General features: G+C 37.6%; 1 protein-coding gene across 1 annotated transcript; it reads right to left on the reverse strand.

Annotated features, from left to right (window-relative positions):
• Window positions 1-364: 364 nt before the first annotated feature.
• On the reverse strand, window positions 365-14,325 carry LOC103058870 (carbonic anhydrase 13). Its single transcript, XM_007432736.3, has 7 exons — window positions 14,137-14,325; window positions 8,645-8,842; window positions 7,913-8,031; window positions 4,737-4,832; window positions 3,561-3,623; window positions 2,501-2,656; window positions 365-1,861 (listed from the first exon to the last, which is right to left on the reverse strand). Exons 1-7 carry the CDS (start codon window positions 14,165-14,167, stop codon window positions 1,748-1,750), a joined length of 777 nt encoding a protein of 258 aa, XP_007432798.1. The 5' UTR covers window positions 14,168-14,325; the 3' UTR covers window positions 365-1,747.
• Window positions 14,326-17,115: the final 2,790 nt, after the last annotated feature.

Genomic DNA, 17,115 nt, shown 5'->3' on the forward strand with positions numbered 1-17,115 from the left:
AGGCTATCTGCATTTATGGACGTCTGTGCTGAAGTGAGCTCCATTACATTCAGTGGAAGCTTTGCAGAAAAATGTGACTAGAATGACACTCTCAGACTAAAATCCTATGTATAGTCATCTATGGATGTAATCTCAACCAAAAACAAGGAAAATAACTTCTAAGTAGCCATGTATTACATTAGGTTTTTAAATTTAATTGTAAAATTAAACTTAATCCCATTTAAGACATAGTTTAAGATTGGATCCAGTTTCATACACCTTAAGCAAATTCTAAACTAAGAGCAACTAGCTTATCTTTCCACATGTGCAAATTTAAAAATCAATTTAAACACATGTAAGTTTCAAAACATTAAAACAATTAACTTTTATTTGAAATAACTGCTAAACACACTGTTAGAGGAAAACTTAATTTATTGTCAATAAACTATTTTTTAAAAATCATATAATGTAAGAGCATAAATCAATAATCTTTTATTTACTCCTTCTTGCTAGATGCAAAATTTCTTCTGAATCCTTAACAATGCTTTTATGCAATTATTTAAATAACATGAAAATATTAAGAACTCTAGTTTTTTAAAAAATGAAACAATGCCGTCTCCAAACGGTTTCAATTCACAGCCTTATTTACAAATACCCACACATTAACATACAGATTATATAATTCAGCAAGCACATATCTATCCAAGCTGCACTTCTGAATGGAATCAAAAACCCATGTCATCTCTGATAAAAAGATTTTAAAAACAAACATGTTGACATCATTATGTCCTCAGTTCTCTGGATTTTTTTTTTTAAAGTGAGTCCCCATTCTTGCTTTCTGTCTAATCAGCTGAATCATTTCCCATTGATGGCACTCAGAGGTCAGGTACCTCATTAATTTCTTTACATATCAACAATTCCTAGGATGCTTTGTAGAGAAAGGGCTAGAATCCCAGACTGTAAGAATAGATCATTTAATCTTCTGCCCCTAGTTAGGGCATTTCATTCACAAACCCTAAGTTATATCTATACAACCCTCATCACTACACTTAACATGGTACATTGCAATCAAGTAACAGCATGAAGCTCATTCAGACCACAAAATCCAATATTAATTTATTACCTACAAGTTGGAACAAAACTGATTGACTGTATCTTATTTATTGCAATCCCAATAATATGTTATTAATTACATTCTTAATAATAAGTGAATGCCTTGCCTCTCTAACATAGTCAAGTCGCAAGAAAACTCTATTATTTAAAATAACAGAAACAAACAATCGAGGAAAAATATTGTATCAATAAAATAAGCATTATACCCTGAATTCGATGTAGGTATTTTAGTCCCTGTCCTATTTCTCCTTATCTTCTCACTATTTCCATATACTTTGCATTTACTGTCATTTTACAGAAGCTCTATGTTTTTATTTGGGATTTATGTTTGTAGTGGGAAAATTGTCCTATTCTATTCTATTCTATTCTATTCTATTCTATTCTATTCTATTCTATTCTATTCTATTCTATTCTATTCTATTCTATTCTATTCTATTCTATTCTATTCTATTCTATTCTCTTCTCTTCTATTCTATTCTATTCTATTCTATTCTATTCTATTCTATTCTATTCTCAAGTCTATCAAAATTCCTACACTTTAAAAATGAAAAACATTGCCTCCAAATTAAAATGCATTTTTTTTAAAAAAGGGCAATATTTTAAATGGGTTTTGCATCCAAAACAGTGTCAACTACTACTGCAAATTATCTTTCCTTTAATTTCTTCTTACTTCCCGCCCCCTTAAAGGCTGTGGTGGTCTGAAGTTTTTCAGCATGCAAAAGGCATTCTCTCCCTCACCAGTGCACAGGAGGTTGCGAAATTTAGCCAGCTGTGGATGAAAAAGGTACAAAATGCAGCAATAATTAATACCTTAATGCCAAAACTTACTTCAAGTGTACATAATTTTCTTCCTGGTGACATCTTGATATAAACCTGTGCTTTTTTATCAGCAAATTAGTTTCTGTGTACTGAGCACACAAAGACATACTCAGCAACTGAAGATGTGCCCACATGGTCAATGAATGATGACCTATGAAACAGTGCCTACATAATATTTATAAAGATCAAACGTAACATACAGTATTTAGTAATTTGCATTGTAACATTTAAGCACTCTGAATATGTATAAGGCTCAGGCACACCTTTACTATCTTCACAATTTTGGCAAGCCACCTAAATAAGATGAACTGAAAGAGAAAACAGGGGCTCTTAATTATGTCTGCACCTTAATGGTTAATATTGATTGATTGATTGATTATGTGCCATCAAGTCGGTGTTGACTCTTAGCAACCACATAGACAGATTTTCTCCATGACTATCTGAATGGAGAACATTGGATTTTAATAGGTGATCAATGTAATCTCCTAATATCAGAATACAATAAATGGCAGATATTCATATGAGAACTCCTTTAAAAAGAGAGGTTTCAAATGAGAAAGCATTGCCTCTGCTTGGAGGCAAAACATACCTGTTCAGAGCAAACACTTATAGGTTCCCTAAGAACGATCCAAATGACACTCTCAAGAAGGGGAGGGACTGTGAGAGACCCAAGGTATGTCCAGTAGTCCAGAGAATGAGGGAGCAGACAGGAAGGATCAAAATTGGTGAACCTGTGCTGTTTACCCTGAAGGAAGGAAGGATGGAAGGAATTAGCAAATGTCCCCTTCATCCTCATTGCTAATAAGTGTGGCATATAACTTCCTCTGTTGATTCTTCCTTCTATGACAGGCTTCCTGCCTCCAGGATATACTTTTCCTTCTCCACTTTTGGTTCCATGAGCTTAGAGAGATTTATCCTATGGTTCTTTACACATAGTTACAGCTCATTCCCAACACTAGTTGCCCTTTCTCAAATTCTAATGCTTGTAGGACTACCAAATCTGGGCTGCAAATATATAGACAATCACTAGAGGACACAATTAGGATTTTCTGTATCATCTCTGCTGCCACCCAATGGTTGTCCAGATTTTGCTGCCAAGATCTGGTAGCCCTAAATGCTTGTACAGGTAGTCCTCATTTAGGACTGCTTTGTATAGTGACATTTGCAGTTACGACAGTGACGAAAAAGTAACTTGTGATCTATCCTTGCATTTATGACCTTCGCAGGTCTGTAAAGCAAGGAAAAGCTGAAGTAAAATCATAAGCACAATCATGGTTTCACTTAGCAACTGCTTTGTTTAATGACTGAGTTGCCAGTCCCAATTGTGATTGCTGAACGAGGACTACCTGTAAATGGCAAGAGACAGTGTGCTTGTGTGAGGTTTAAAGCACTTCGATTGTATGGACAACCCTAGAAAATATTACACAGTACTGTATTAAAACAACTGAGGGGAACTGGAAAGTAAACATGTAGACTTAGTGTCCTGATTCATCATTCATATTTGTGGAATCTTCTCTGTCTAATGCTGTGTGTTCCACACTTCCAGAACTCTGTGAGGTAACAAAAAGTATAGACAGGTATGCCTTTTATTATCTGAAATGGTTCAAGCCCAATAAGAATATACAGTATTGGAACCTGGTCTGCCTTACCTTCACTTTAATGGTATCCAGTTGGTCTGTGATTTTTTTCAGCTGAGAATTGCATTCACCCAACTGTAAATATAAATGTACGGTCATTTCTTTTGCTGAGGGAAAATGGTTTTATTGGTTTTAAACTTTATTTATTGGTTTTTATCATTAACTTTTCCAAGCAGAATGGTTACAGTTATGTGGAATATTTAAAAAAAAAATTTAAAAAGGAGAAAAATAAACATCTTAAGAAGATATATTTTAAAAAAATAACCATGGTATATAAAAGAAAATTCTAGTGTTTAAAATGTCAAAATGCCTAAGAAAAACAAGAGGTTTTATGGGAAGCTATTCTATAATTATGACACTACTATTGAAGTCTGATTGCAAGTGTGCAATCCACTACACACTAACCAGGGTCTAAGCTTCACCAATTCCAATAAGTTTTACTTCTGAATAGACTTGTATGGATTGTATGGTAGAACTCTGTAGATATTATTTCTGGAGAAGAACATCTTCTTGAAGGCTCTTTTGGAATAATGAGGTGAATGCGAATGAACATTCCTCTGAAGGAAACTGCATCCAGGAAGTTTTTCCTCCTTAGATATTAGGAAAATAAATACTTTGCTTTCCAGATTTCATATAGTATATGTATCTATTAAAGCACCACATAGATCCTTCAGGTATTTGTCTTAAGAAAAAAAAATACAAATGATTTTTGGCTAATACATACATGTAAGTGGTGGTGGGGAAAGAGATTGGCACCCCCCAAGGTGATCCATTGTGTCATCTGAAACTATTCCCAACTGTATTGACAAATTTTGATTTCTCAATATTTGGAGACAGGAAATACTAAAAACTGTAGAGTAAATGTAAAATGAGGCTTGTTTTTTAAAAAGAGAAAATCCCATTTTCCCCAAATAAAACCAGAATAAAAATATTTCACACATCCACTTGGGATCACAAAATTCTTGAGCTGGAGGTTCTATAAAAGCCATTGACTCCATCACCCTAATTGGTGCAAATTACAAACGATGGGGCTACCCATTGTGGTTCTCATTCCCCTGGAAGCCATTACGTCCAGCTGTCAGCCACCAAAATGTTCCTCACCCTGACAGGCAGAATTATGTGCTAAACAATAGTTTGGCCTTTTGCTTCCTACTTTTGAAATGAAACAGAATCATTTTATTTCCTTACCTTTAAGAAAACAGCCATGACTGCTAATCCATCAGATTGCCGAGCAGCTTCAACGAAACTGGGGTATTTATCTGCATTCCAATGGACCACATGAAGCTGAAAAGCAAGAACGCAAGTACAATTAATAATCACTTAATGAAGTTAGACAGGAGTCTGTAACACATGATGGAGTACTGGGGGCTAAGTTATTATTTTTTTACAAGTAGCCAAAAGCCATCTTGATGTATGTAGTCCTTTGGAAGCTCCACACGCGTTGGTCCAAAGCGCTGAAGATCCATTCTAGCCAGTCCTAGTTTGGGGCATGTTTATAAAAATAATAATACAGTCTGTGGCAGGTCCTCATGCCAGTCCCTCCCCCCAGGCTATGCCCCCACCCTCATTTTTCCCTCAGGAATCCTCATACACACACACTGGATTGAGGGCTTTAACATCCTTGCAGGAAAGCTGCTTTGTAAGTGCAAAGTATTATTATGAATAAAATCTAGGAGTTCTGATGGCTCAGTTCACTAAATCTGGATTCTGGAACTTAAGGTCAACACACACACTTTTAAAAGCTGGACAATATATCTTCTGAAATATTATGAACATTTTATAAAAAGGAAACAAATGCTTTCAACAGGAATGGCTTTTATTGCAGATTAATGGAAAATAACAAACAAGAAAGGACACGAGTAAACTCTGAAACACTGTGGGGGAGGCCCATTCCCAATGGCCTGTGACTTCTCTTTTAAAGGATGTATGTATCTTGTCTTACCACCGCTCTTGCACCACAGCTTGTTGGAGAAATCTTTTAAGGCCTGTTTCTTTTATGCATCATCATCAGCACTCCTGTATCGCAGCCTGTGGAAAACACCTGGGTCCAGGCGGTAGGCTGCCTCAGCTTAATAGGACTTTGGATCCACTGAGATCATCTGCCAGAGGAACTGTGTTGTCTTCTGTCTGCAGAGCAGCTCTTTCTTCTTGCATGTGCCAATTTGGCAGAGGTGCATTCTTGAGCCAAAGAGCCTTTTCTTCGTGGGGCTCAACACTGAACACCTATTTACTGATCCTCTGGGCATGTCTCCACCCATATGGTCAGCCTGGTACTCTCTCTCTAAAAGGGTCTTTTTTTTCCAAAATCAGTAGGGTTTCTAGTGGGTTCTCGAAGACGTTTATAATCAGCACAGGGAAAACTTTTTAAACTGACTAAACATTCCTAGATATTTTCTCCTTCCATTTGGTTTCTTAGATGGAACTTATTTTTTTTCCAGCTATATATCTGTTTTGGAACATATTGTTTTCTAAGCACCTCTTATTAATTCGTTATATTCCATCTCACCTGGTTCCTGTGAAAAACATAAGTCTTTAAACACTGCAAATGTCATTTCCCCCAACTGATTTCCCCCCCCAGTAATTTTAGCCATTTCTCCACCTTGCTTTATTTTATCAAGGAAATTATTTCTGTGAATCTTCAGTTCTTGCATTACAGTACTGACAAACATGTGCTTCTATTTCAAACTAATATTCCATTTCAGAAATATTAAAAAAAACACTGAAAAGTTTCCCTCTTAATGTTAGAAGGGAAGAAGCCATTTATACTTTTTGAGGACCTTATGTTGGGAAAAGCAATAATTTGAAAATGTAATTTATTAATAATGTCTCTTCCATTTGGCATTTTTGCCATTCCATTTCAACATGGAAAACACATTAAAATAAATTGGCAGAGGTTGTAACTAGACTAAACCTTTCATCTGAGAGAATTGTTACAGTATTATCAAAAAAGAACATTTACAGTCTTGAATTTGGTTCCACCCAGATGCACCAGGCTTCATCTCCACCCAGCGTGGTTTCAAGCCCATCCGGGGGACCAAAAATCAGCCAACAGGGAAATAGTGTTGTTTCTCTTGCTTTTGAGAAAACATCAACAGAAGTTATTTTAGTCTATTTCACTCTCTGAAACCTCTCTCTGACAGACATACTATGAAAAATATAAATGGGAAGACTTAGTATCTATATGTTAGGCATTCCCAGAGGTTTAACTGACCCCCCATTATCCTGCAGCAAATTTATGCTGCTTATCCAGCATAGTAAAATGTAAGGCCACTTTGAGACCTGTACATACTTCCCATGTGCTGAGAAGTGAAGTGAAAAGGAGGGAAACAGGAAATTATTGTGCCTAATGGAGATCTTGGAACTTAAATGCAAAAGACTGAGTCAAGCCCTATTATTTCAGAGCCTCTTCTCATCATTAGAATGCTAGTTATATTTTCAGTGTATGAGGATGTTTTAGAATAGCAATTCCCAAGGAAGAAAATAATATGCAGTATAGTTTTGCCTTTGTTGTGATGTTCATCAACGTGAACCCAAAGAGCTGATTAATTCCAGGGCTTCCACGTTTTACACAGCAGATGTTTTCCCTGTATTTTACCATGTCACTAGACAGTGAACACTGGAATATTTTAAAGGAAGATTTGCATCCATAGCGCCTATGTGTGTGAGAGTCAGAAGGCAGGGTAGCTCTCCATGTTCGTCCGCCTCTATTTGCCAAAAGGTACATTCCTTTAAAAAATTCAGTGTCCACTGACATGTGGCAAACAGAGAAAATAAATCCACAATGAGCAAAGCACAGGTGCACCAGAAGCATAATGGCTGAAAACACAGTGTGCAGAACACATAAATAAAAGACAATATGAAAACGTTACTGAGCACACACCAAAAGCACTTTTCACGGCATCCAGGAATAATGAAAGGCACAGGTTTTAATTAAAAAAAAACTCCAAAACACTGATGTGCAATTCTAAGCAGAAGTGATTGGGAGTAATTTCCATGGAAATCCATGGAATTTACTACCAAAGATATGATCAACATACAAGTTACAGTAAAAATTTCCAGGCCAGGCTAGTTTTAAATTCTAAAATATACATTAACAACTACAAATTTCCCACTTAAATAATAAAATTCATCATATAGCATTAAATTATTTTGCTTGAACCTGACCAAATACATTTTTTGTCGGCACATATCACTAAATGAATGCAACCAGTCCTGTAGTAAAATTTACCATTACAAATGAATAATGATTTTGCTGCTGAAATCACACCAGTGCTTTATACAACAGTCATCTCAGAAAGGACAGCTTTAATTATGCTGCACAAGTAAATCCTGTTGCTTTAGGACAGTTCAGAGGAGTACTTTACCTCTGCTGCGAATTTTGCTCCATCCACGGCATGTTCAGAACCAATGTCATCACTAGGTCCCCAGTGGAAGTGGATTTGTCGCAGCCTATAATTTCCAGTGAGTGGACCCCCACTCAGCACTATAAACAATAATGATAATTCTTATTATTAAATAGAGAGTAGGACATTTTTAATGCTTAAACATTCCTTTGGACTACTTGAAAGCCAAAATAAACTGATGCAGAAAACACCAATTGGATCTCTCAATGTTAAAACTACTGCTGGGGGATCCAGCTTAACACTAGAGGGCCGGCACTTTCCCCGCACGCTATTTTCTGATTCGAAATAACTATCCTGAACATTGCTATTCACTCTACAGAGGGGGAAAAAAAAGCAAGCAAGAAATCTGAACTTTCCCATGAAATGAGAGCAACAGGAAACAAAAACACTAATTATACTGAAGAGGGAGAGAAAGCAATGTTTGAGAAAGGAATTTAGCCCACCTGAACAGGGCTTTTAGGAAGCTGTCCAACTTTCTGCAGCCAATCAGACAAAATCATATTCAAGAAAGATGTGGACAGCCTATCTGAAGGCAGACATATTTAGGTAACTGCAACTAACTGAAACCCACTCAGATGATAAGGTAAAAGGATCTTCTCTGGAGAATAGCTGCCTTATAATTTAGATAAAGTTAGTTAGTTATAGAACATTCAGTCTGCAGTGAAGCAGACTTAGATTTACTAGGAAACAAACCTGATTTATTCTCAGTGTCATCAAATTCCACACTGGTGGAGTGTCCATTGTTGAGTATGACTTTAGCAGAGGAAGGATCATAGCTGGGGCTGAGAGGGCGCAGGGTGGGGTCATATTTGGTCTCTTGAGTTTGAATATCAATGGGAGATTGACGGTTTCCATTAGCAATGGGGAAAACTTCCTTCCAATGAGTAGGTCCTAGAATACATTGCAGTAAAAACATTGTTTACAGAATATCATTTGGTACAGTCAGACAAACAAAGAAATTGTCATATAAGAAAATGCACAAGAACCTACCTGGATTTTCTTATTTTTCTTTTAAAAAAAAAATTATTAAAAATGGTTGGATTTAAAGGGATGGAAAGTACACCACCCAGTCATCTTTGGTGAGCTGAAAGACAGCCCTCCCCACAAATATCTTAATTCTAATGAATTGAATACCCAAGGATGCAGGTTAGAACATTAGAGTTGTTCATTTTCTGCCTACTTCCAGGCATTCTGGTCATTAGGAATGCAGCAAACACCTGAAATTAACACACATGCAATAGATTCAGAGAACATTTACCCATTAGATGATTTAATCTGTCATTCACACAACTATAATGCTTTATTTTGGTTCAGTATCATAAAAACATAGAAAGTGCTTTATTCAGAGATAGAGATTAATATTGGCTCATCAAAGTTTCAGATAAGATTGAAGAAGATGCGCTGCCTAGAGAATCCAGGGAATTAAACACAGCTTAGGAAGCCTACATACTGATCTCCAAACTTGATACAGCATGGTCACGTTGAAAAGAGAATACTTGACTGTCACAGAAGAAGGGTCAGAACTGGTTTATACATGCAACAGAGCAAGGTGGAAATCTGGTGGTAGACTACACTGTACCACTTTGGACTGCATATGGGAAACTCTAACAACAATTTTAAAAATTGCACTTCAGAGTGAAAAAAAACAATGCAGCCATCTCACTGGTACCTACAGTTTATGTACAGTTTTTCCACAGGTAGAAGAGGGTAACAATGTGATTTCCTAAGTTGCCATCAGAACTGGTATGGTCCACTTTTTGCCCTCAGATATCTGAGCCACTTGCTCCTAAACAACCAGATCTCAGTCTATCAGTTATTATCACAGATGCAAAATTAGAATTATGAGATATGAACATATTCCTTAAATCAGAAGTTAAATGTTAGAAGTACCAAACTTCACAAATACCAGTCTTGAGCATAAAAAAAGAACCGAAATCCTCAGCATTTTAAATGCATATACATGTTATATTATTTTAATTGTCCCAGCTCTCTTCAAAAGAAATGAAAGAATTATAAGGTGGTAAAAATGTTAGGCATTTTGATGTTATGATAGCAAAACAAAAACAAAAACAAAACATCATAAAACAATAGTTATACAATCCTTGGGAAAAGAGATATCTGTTAGTTACATCATAGATATACCTCCAGCTACTGGTATTAATAACATTTTGGATAACTGGCATTTAGATCAGCTTTACACAGTAGCCATAATATGAAATGTTACTTGAAAATATACCAAGTGAGTGACAGTCATACTAACTCTGAAATAGCCGATCAACACAAGTGAAAAGCACTAGGTTGTAGAAGGATGGTTGTTATTCTCTTTCATTTAGTTAAGAAATCTTCATTAGGGAAGGAATAACAAAAAATGCTTCTGGTATTTCTGTTGTCAGAAATGCTTCTGGCCAAACTTGGGATTTGGTTTAAGTTTAGATCTCCTATAGGAGGAATGCAAAAACAGCTCGCCATTATGCCCTTGGGGGTAGTACCAAAAATTTGGGACCTTTTTCTTTTTTTCATTATTAATGGATAAAATAGATGATCAAGGAACCGACTTCAGCCTTTAAAAATCCTAACCCCCCCCCCCAAAACCAAGACTGATCCTGCCTATTTTGGAGTTCAGTTCTTGAAATGCTGCAAAGTGTAATCCAGCCCTCAAGCCAACAAAAAATGTGCACCCATTCTACACTTTTTCCATTCCCCTGAAATAGTTCATAACATTTTCCAGCAATAAGTTTTCAATTAATCTACCAGTGTGCAAGGCAAGATTTCTATCTGATCACAAGATTCCTTCATAGAATTTTAATCACAAGAGATCTCTATTTTATTACACACAGACACCTTGATTCTCTTTGAAATTTCAGAAAAACTATGAAGGAGCGTAAGGTACTAAACTGACTTGATTCTATCCAATCTACAGATATATGATGAATATATTGGGTTAGTACTTCAAAAAGCTTCAACTCTTTAGCATGAGAGGCAAATGAACTTCTATAGTTTTATGGTTTTATGCTTTTTATAGTTCTGGGTTTTATTGTTGTTGTGAGCTGCCCAGAGTTGTGTTTTTAGATGGGTAGCCATACAATTTTTTAAAAATAAATAAATATTCCACTTGGCTTATCAAGTAATCATAGGGAGAAGGTTATGAAATTCTCAAGCCTATATTTTGTATTTGCTAAGATGGAAAATCCCATTCACACTTAGCATTTTAGATCAGTCAAAGTTCATCAGGAATCTAATCCAATAATTGTTCAAAATTATTCATCAAGAGCTCAGCAAGATAGATGACATGGAGAGATATTGGCTTGCCTAAAGTCCCTTACTCTAAGAAAATAATATCTCAATCTTCTCTGCTTCTAATTCTGGAGAAAAAAACAGTATCATGTCTTTTATCATGTCTGGGACACACCGTCTGTTTTACGTCAACCATATTTCTGTCCCACCAAGATTATCTTTTGTACTGTTTCATACCATATATGCAGTGTCAAATTCTAGTTCTAAAACGAGTCAGCTACAGAATATCGTTTTTCATTCCTCAAAGATCATTTCTGTCACTTAACATTTATCATTCAGTATCAAGACTGACAAAATAACGTTCTTACCACTGCAAAGCTTATTGAACTGATTGCTGAAATAATTTCTATGCTTGCACAGGTACATCAAATTAGGGGTAGGCAACCTCTGCCCACCAAATGCTTTAAATTTACCAAGCCTTAAATGCCAGCATGCTGATTTAGAGGGCAACCCTATGCAGATTTTATTCAAGAGGAATTTCCATTGTGTTCACTGAAAGAGATCACAAGATAATAACGTTTAGTAATTGCAGAATGGCTTACCCCAACCTTTTTAATTCAATGAAAGCATGAAAACTATTACTCTAACCCATTATTCTGTGTAATTACAATGAGAATGTTATCTCACAAGAATAAATGTGTATGGAAAAATGTATACAAGTGATTATTTGTCTGGGCTAATAATACAAATCTACCTCCCAGGAGGTAGCCACCTCCTAAGTAATAAAAAAATTCTCATTATAGGAAGTTGATGTGGAACTTCCAGAACTGTTTTGTGTGTTTGCATGTTTAGAACAACACAGCTGGAGTCACTGGTAATAACAAGATGTTTTATAGAGCTCTGATGTTGTTAGGTTCTCAAAGCTAGGAATTCCACTGTATTAGAAGTGGAGCCCCTACTGACAGTGAAACCAAATTGAGCTTGACATGTTAACTATTGGATAGTCTTGATGTTTATCATCCATCTATTTAGTCCGCAGAAGCAGTACCTCTCAGATGTAATAGCCAGCCTTCGAAGAACTTATCTAGGTTCCTCCATATGAAGCAGGACACAAAGTTCTGTAAGATTATCTTTGATGCATTGCTTGCTAAACAGACGTCATCCAGCCTGCTGTAGCATCGAGATTAGACAACAGCAACACAAACTGAAGTCTTTCGCTATCTGTATTACTGTGGTACATACACTCTGAGTAAGAAATGGTACATTTTAAAAAGTCTTCCTAAATCTGTTACTGAATCCTGCCTATCACAGGGAGTAAAGGAGTATACAAAATCAGAGTTGTTCCAAACTCATCATCCAAACACCCAGAAACTTAGAACACACCAAGTTTATCTAAATTGGAAAGATCAAAGGTGCCTTTACAGAAAGAGCATTTGAAGGTAGGTGACAGTATATTAATATCAGAATGATATTTCATAAATATTTCATAAATCCTTCATTTATCCCTTTCACATTATTCAAAATCACTTTCAGGTTTCAACAACTCTAACTGTGCCATGTTTTTATTTACTTTGTTTATAACATAAAAGTAACTAAAAAGCTGTATTGTCCAGACTACGCATTTGATTTTTCTTTTGCAGTCCAACATGAACAAAGTTCACACGTGACATAAGAACTGGAGCTGGACAAAAATGTACTTTTAAGTACCTCTGTGAACTCATTTTAATACTTCCCCCACCCTGAAATTAATTTTAATTTAATAGAGACATGATAGAACAGAAACACAGAATGTACAAACCGTGGACCTTGAGATTTAGTACAAAGATCATTAATACAACTCTATATGGAAGAAAAATATTAATTATGATTATTAACTCAACACTATATATAGCAAAAAAGAAGTCAAAATATGTGAGATCAATAAACTGCCTTGTTACCTCACTTGGCATATCTCAAGAATATATACTCTTAAATACGCCAAAGCCGCTCATATGCACAATGTGCCTGCTGTTTCTTTCTCTTATTAGGAGCAAAACAGTAAGCATGATTTTAAAAATCAGGATCCTTTGATCCTTCTACAGTATTGGAGCAATTTAATATGTCTTGTGATTTACTCTTCCCATAGATCATTGGAGATCACTGGAGGTCTCTCCTTTTACCTCCAAAATTATAGATGATTTAAAAAAAAGTAAAGATAACTGAGTATGAAAAAAAGATAAATTGTCATGTAATATTCTTTTAAAAATATTTTTTTACATTTCACTCAAATCTGCAGCTTCAAATTTATGATTGAGAAATTTCATCTAATCCAAACTTGAGAAAATGTACTCCAACTCATGAAAAGTAATGCAACTACACTTCTACAAATCTTTTAGGAGTATGCCTTCCAAAGGGATATGAAAGGAGTCCAAAAGAATAACGGAGGGAGGAAGGGAGGGAGGAAGAGGGGAAGAGAGAGAGAGAGAGAGTGAATGAATGAATGAATGAGAAAGAAAGAAAGAAAGAAAGAAAGAAAGAAAGAAAGAAAGAAAGAAAGAAAGAAAGAAAGAAAGAAAGAAAGAAAGAAAGAAAGAAAGAAAGAAAGACGCACAGACTTCTAAGCGAAGATGTTCCTTCCGCGGTTGTAATAAATTCTATGCGTACTTTTTTGGAAGTAAATCCCATTACATTCGAAGGTAGGCTTGCTCCTAAGGAAACACGAGTAATGTGAGAGAGAGGTTGCACGTCTAGTGGAAGTGGCTTGAAGACACATCGGCCTAGGAAGGAAGCGCTCCCACCTTTTCCCATCCCAACTGAAGGAAAGAACTGTGCGCATGTTGAGGATGATGGTGGTGATGGTTGTAACAATATCACCAGCGGGAGCAGAACCTTTCCTGGCCCTCGGGCACGGTCTCCCGACAGCCCACCCCCTGTACCTATTCCCCCAGAGAGCCACCAGCTCTCTTCCTCACCGTTGTCTTCCTCGTAGCCCCAGTGCAACATGACTTTAGACTCCTAACGGGATGGAGGCGAGGGAGGCGTTGCAGAAAGGCGAATGCTCGTCTCGGTGCCGAAAGGGGGGCAGAGCAGCGGCGGCAGCGGCAGCGGCAGCGGCAGAAGGACGACGACGACGACTCTCCCGGGGATAAGAAGCTCGCGCCCAGCAGAGCCCCGCGGCGCCTTTTTATCTCTTGCGCGCCACCCGCCGCCGCCGCCTTTGGCCGCCGGGGGGTTGGTCGGCAAGCAGCCCCTTTTCGGGCAACGTCACTTGAGAAGGAGTTAGGCGGCTCGGGAAAGGAAGGCACCCTTGGGTGCTCGCCTTGCATTTGGAGGCCCGGCTCTTCAAAAGCCATGCCAGAAGCGGACGCGCTCTTTTCCAAAAGCGAGGGTGGGGAGGGATTCCTTTTTCACCGCCTGTCCGTTGCAGCAGCTACAACAACTACGTTCTTTAAGGAAGCTGATGCCAAGACGGATGCGCGGTGCAACCCGCCAGATTCGAACAGGATTGTGCTATGACTTCTGGAGAGAAGAGCTCCCAAGGGAAGCTTGTGAACGCATCTGAAAGAAAATCAGAAGAGGTTGAAGAATTGGCTTGTTCTACAAAATCCCAAGAGATCAATACCTACAAACCCGCCTTCCCCACCTTGGCCCTCTCCATCTTTGTTCGACTACAGCTCCCATTACTTCAGCCAGCTAGCAATAACAGAGGTTCCCTAGCAAATGGAGAGCACCAGGTTGGGGAACACGAGGCTGATCCAGACTGGAGTGTGCCACTGAAGGGGAAGCAGGAATTTGGGGACTCTAAAGGACTACAGCTGGGCAGGGTTTTCTTCTCTTTCCTCACCAGTGTCACTGAATTGTCTACATTTTGTCTCTATAGCTGCCAAGAGCTTCCAAGCTCCCAGCCATAGCATAGTTATATGAGTGTCCCATGACTGGCCTTATAGAAACCAGCACGGGCAGGGACTCCATGCTAATTCGTGGTGCACCACAGCGTGGTACGCAGTTTGGTCAGACAGAGGTAAACCATGATGTAGAATAGCTCCACTCTCCTTCCCCCACTTTTCCTCTACTGCCGCTACCCTTCCTACTTGTGGCAGCTATCAGTGCTAGCTAGGAACAAATTAAACCTCATTTTTAATGAACTTGTACAGTGGATTTATTTTTTGCCAGAGTTTATGGTATATTTGTAGCTTGCATTTGAGATAAGATTGTTTTTTCTGCTTCTGGAAATCAGTTCTTACACAGGAGTTGGGTGCTGATAATAATATTCATTTCACCTCCTTTACAATAGGTGCACTATTACCCCTATTGATCCCTTCTGTATAGAATATGTGATTATTGAGAGAGTTGATTAGATTATATGTCTGATGTACCTTGTGGACAATATTTGCAGATCACTTGTTAGCTTATGTAATATGCATGTGCATACATAATGTACTGCACAACATTGCAGATAGTTTTATATTTATCTATCTGGATTAAGAAAGGTATGTTATCATGCATACATTTTATATATCCTACCTGAATATATGAGCTGCGCTCCCTTGTCCAGGTTTGGGCAAGATTTATAAAGATCATCCAGTCCACTCCTAACCCCTATTCTAAAAGCGAACCATATGTCCTAAATGCCCTCCTTTCTGCCAATCTACATAATTCAGACAAAACTGTTACACACCAGGTGCTGAACAGCTCCTGCAGATCAAACAGCTTGCATTGTGTATGCATGAAATGAACACACTCAACCACACGTTTATTGCTGGCTGTTGTTTTATCTACTCCACAGTTCCAAGACAGCAAGAGAGATATGATTGTTAAGAATGCAGAAGGACAAGCATAAAAGGGACATATGAGAACGATAAGATAATGTGCAAAATACTGGTCAGAGAGATAAGACTGACTGGCCTACTCCCTTCCACTGCCTATTCCAATTGCTACCACAATAGTAAACCAGTGTTGACCAAAGGATCTTGAACTACCACAATTGTCTAATTCAGTGCTAAATCATAATGTGGTTTCTTTGGTTTTGGCTTTGTAATACATGATTTCACTTATTATGACCTAATACTTCGTACTAATCAGACCATAATGACTTGCTCAACAAAACATATCTTGAAAACCCTGGGTTAGTATGTGTGATGTATGAACCCCACCAATATTGTTCACCATTATTTAACATATACATGTCTTCTTAAAGTAAAACATCTGGCCTTCAGATATTGTATCAATATTAAAAATTAGGAGGAGTCTGACAGCACCTTTTCTGAGTAACATAATTTTATGAAAAGGCATATGCTTTTGTGAGCTACATCATGAGTTCACTTCATCAGATGGAGTCTGGTGACTGGACTGATGTACTGTAGGATTTAAACTGGGATGGGGTGAGGGGGAGAGGAGAAGATAGAAGACAGGGTAGTTATGCAGATACAGGTTACAAGTAAGACAGATGATAAGTACCCAATCAACTGTAGTATGTTAAAATGTGTTGTGTTTGTTGAGACCTTCAGAGACAGCCTGAAATCTTTTGAAGTAGGGACACATTACAACTGTTAATAGATAAGGCATTTTTAACCTGTTTCACATGCAACCTGCATCTGCAGAACCACTCTATCTCCCCCCACACAAACTTTCCCCCCCTCTGGCTCATCCCGATTTTAATGCAATACTAGGTTAGCCACTCTGTGCATCTGACAAAGTGAGCTGTCACTCACAAAAGCTTTCACTTTTTAATTACATTTGTAAGTCTGAAAAGGCATTATCAAACTTCTGATTTTTGGCTACTGTAGACTAATGCAGCTGTCCTCTTACAATGTCCATAGATTTTAGATTCTCTGGCAAAGGCTTCCCTAAAGTGGTTATGTAATTAAGACTGCCCTTATTATTATTTAGTAAAGATATCAAATGCCACAAATAAAATCATGTCTGTACTTTAACAAGAGCCAGTTTGGTGC

This window comes from Python bivittatus, unplaced genomic scaffold, assembly GCF_059951505.1.
Source record: "Python bivittatus isolate LINGU-HERP-01145 unplaced genomic scaffold, Pbiv_v1 ctg000590_np1212, whole genome shotgun sequence".
NCBI classification, from domain to species: Eukaryota; Metazoa; Chordata; class Lepidosauria; order Squamata; family Pythonidae; genus Python; species Python bivittatus.

Bases quoted from the DNA above. Each gene is read 5' to 3' on its own strand.
- LOC103058870 (XM_007432736.3), bottom strand. From the start codon at position 14,167: ATGTTGCACTGGGGCTACGAGGAAGACAACG. The intron at 8,032-8,644 runs GTTTGTTTCCTA...TATTGTTTATAG, and splicing joins TGACACTGAGAATAAATCAG to TGCTGAGTGGGGGTCCACTC. The intron at 4,833-7,912 runs GTAAAGTACTCC...CTTGCTTTTCAG, and splicing joins GAGCAAAATTCGCAGCAGAG to CTTCATGTGGTCCATTGGAA.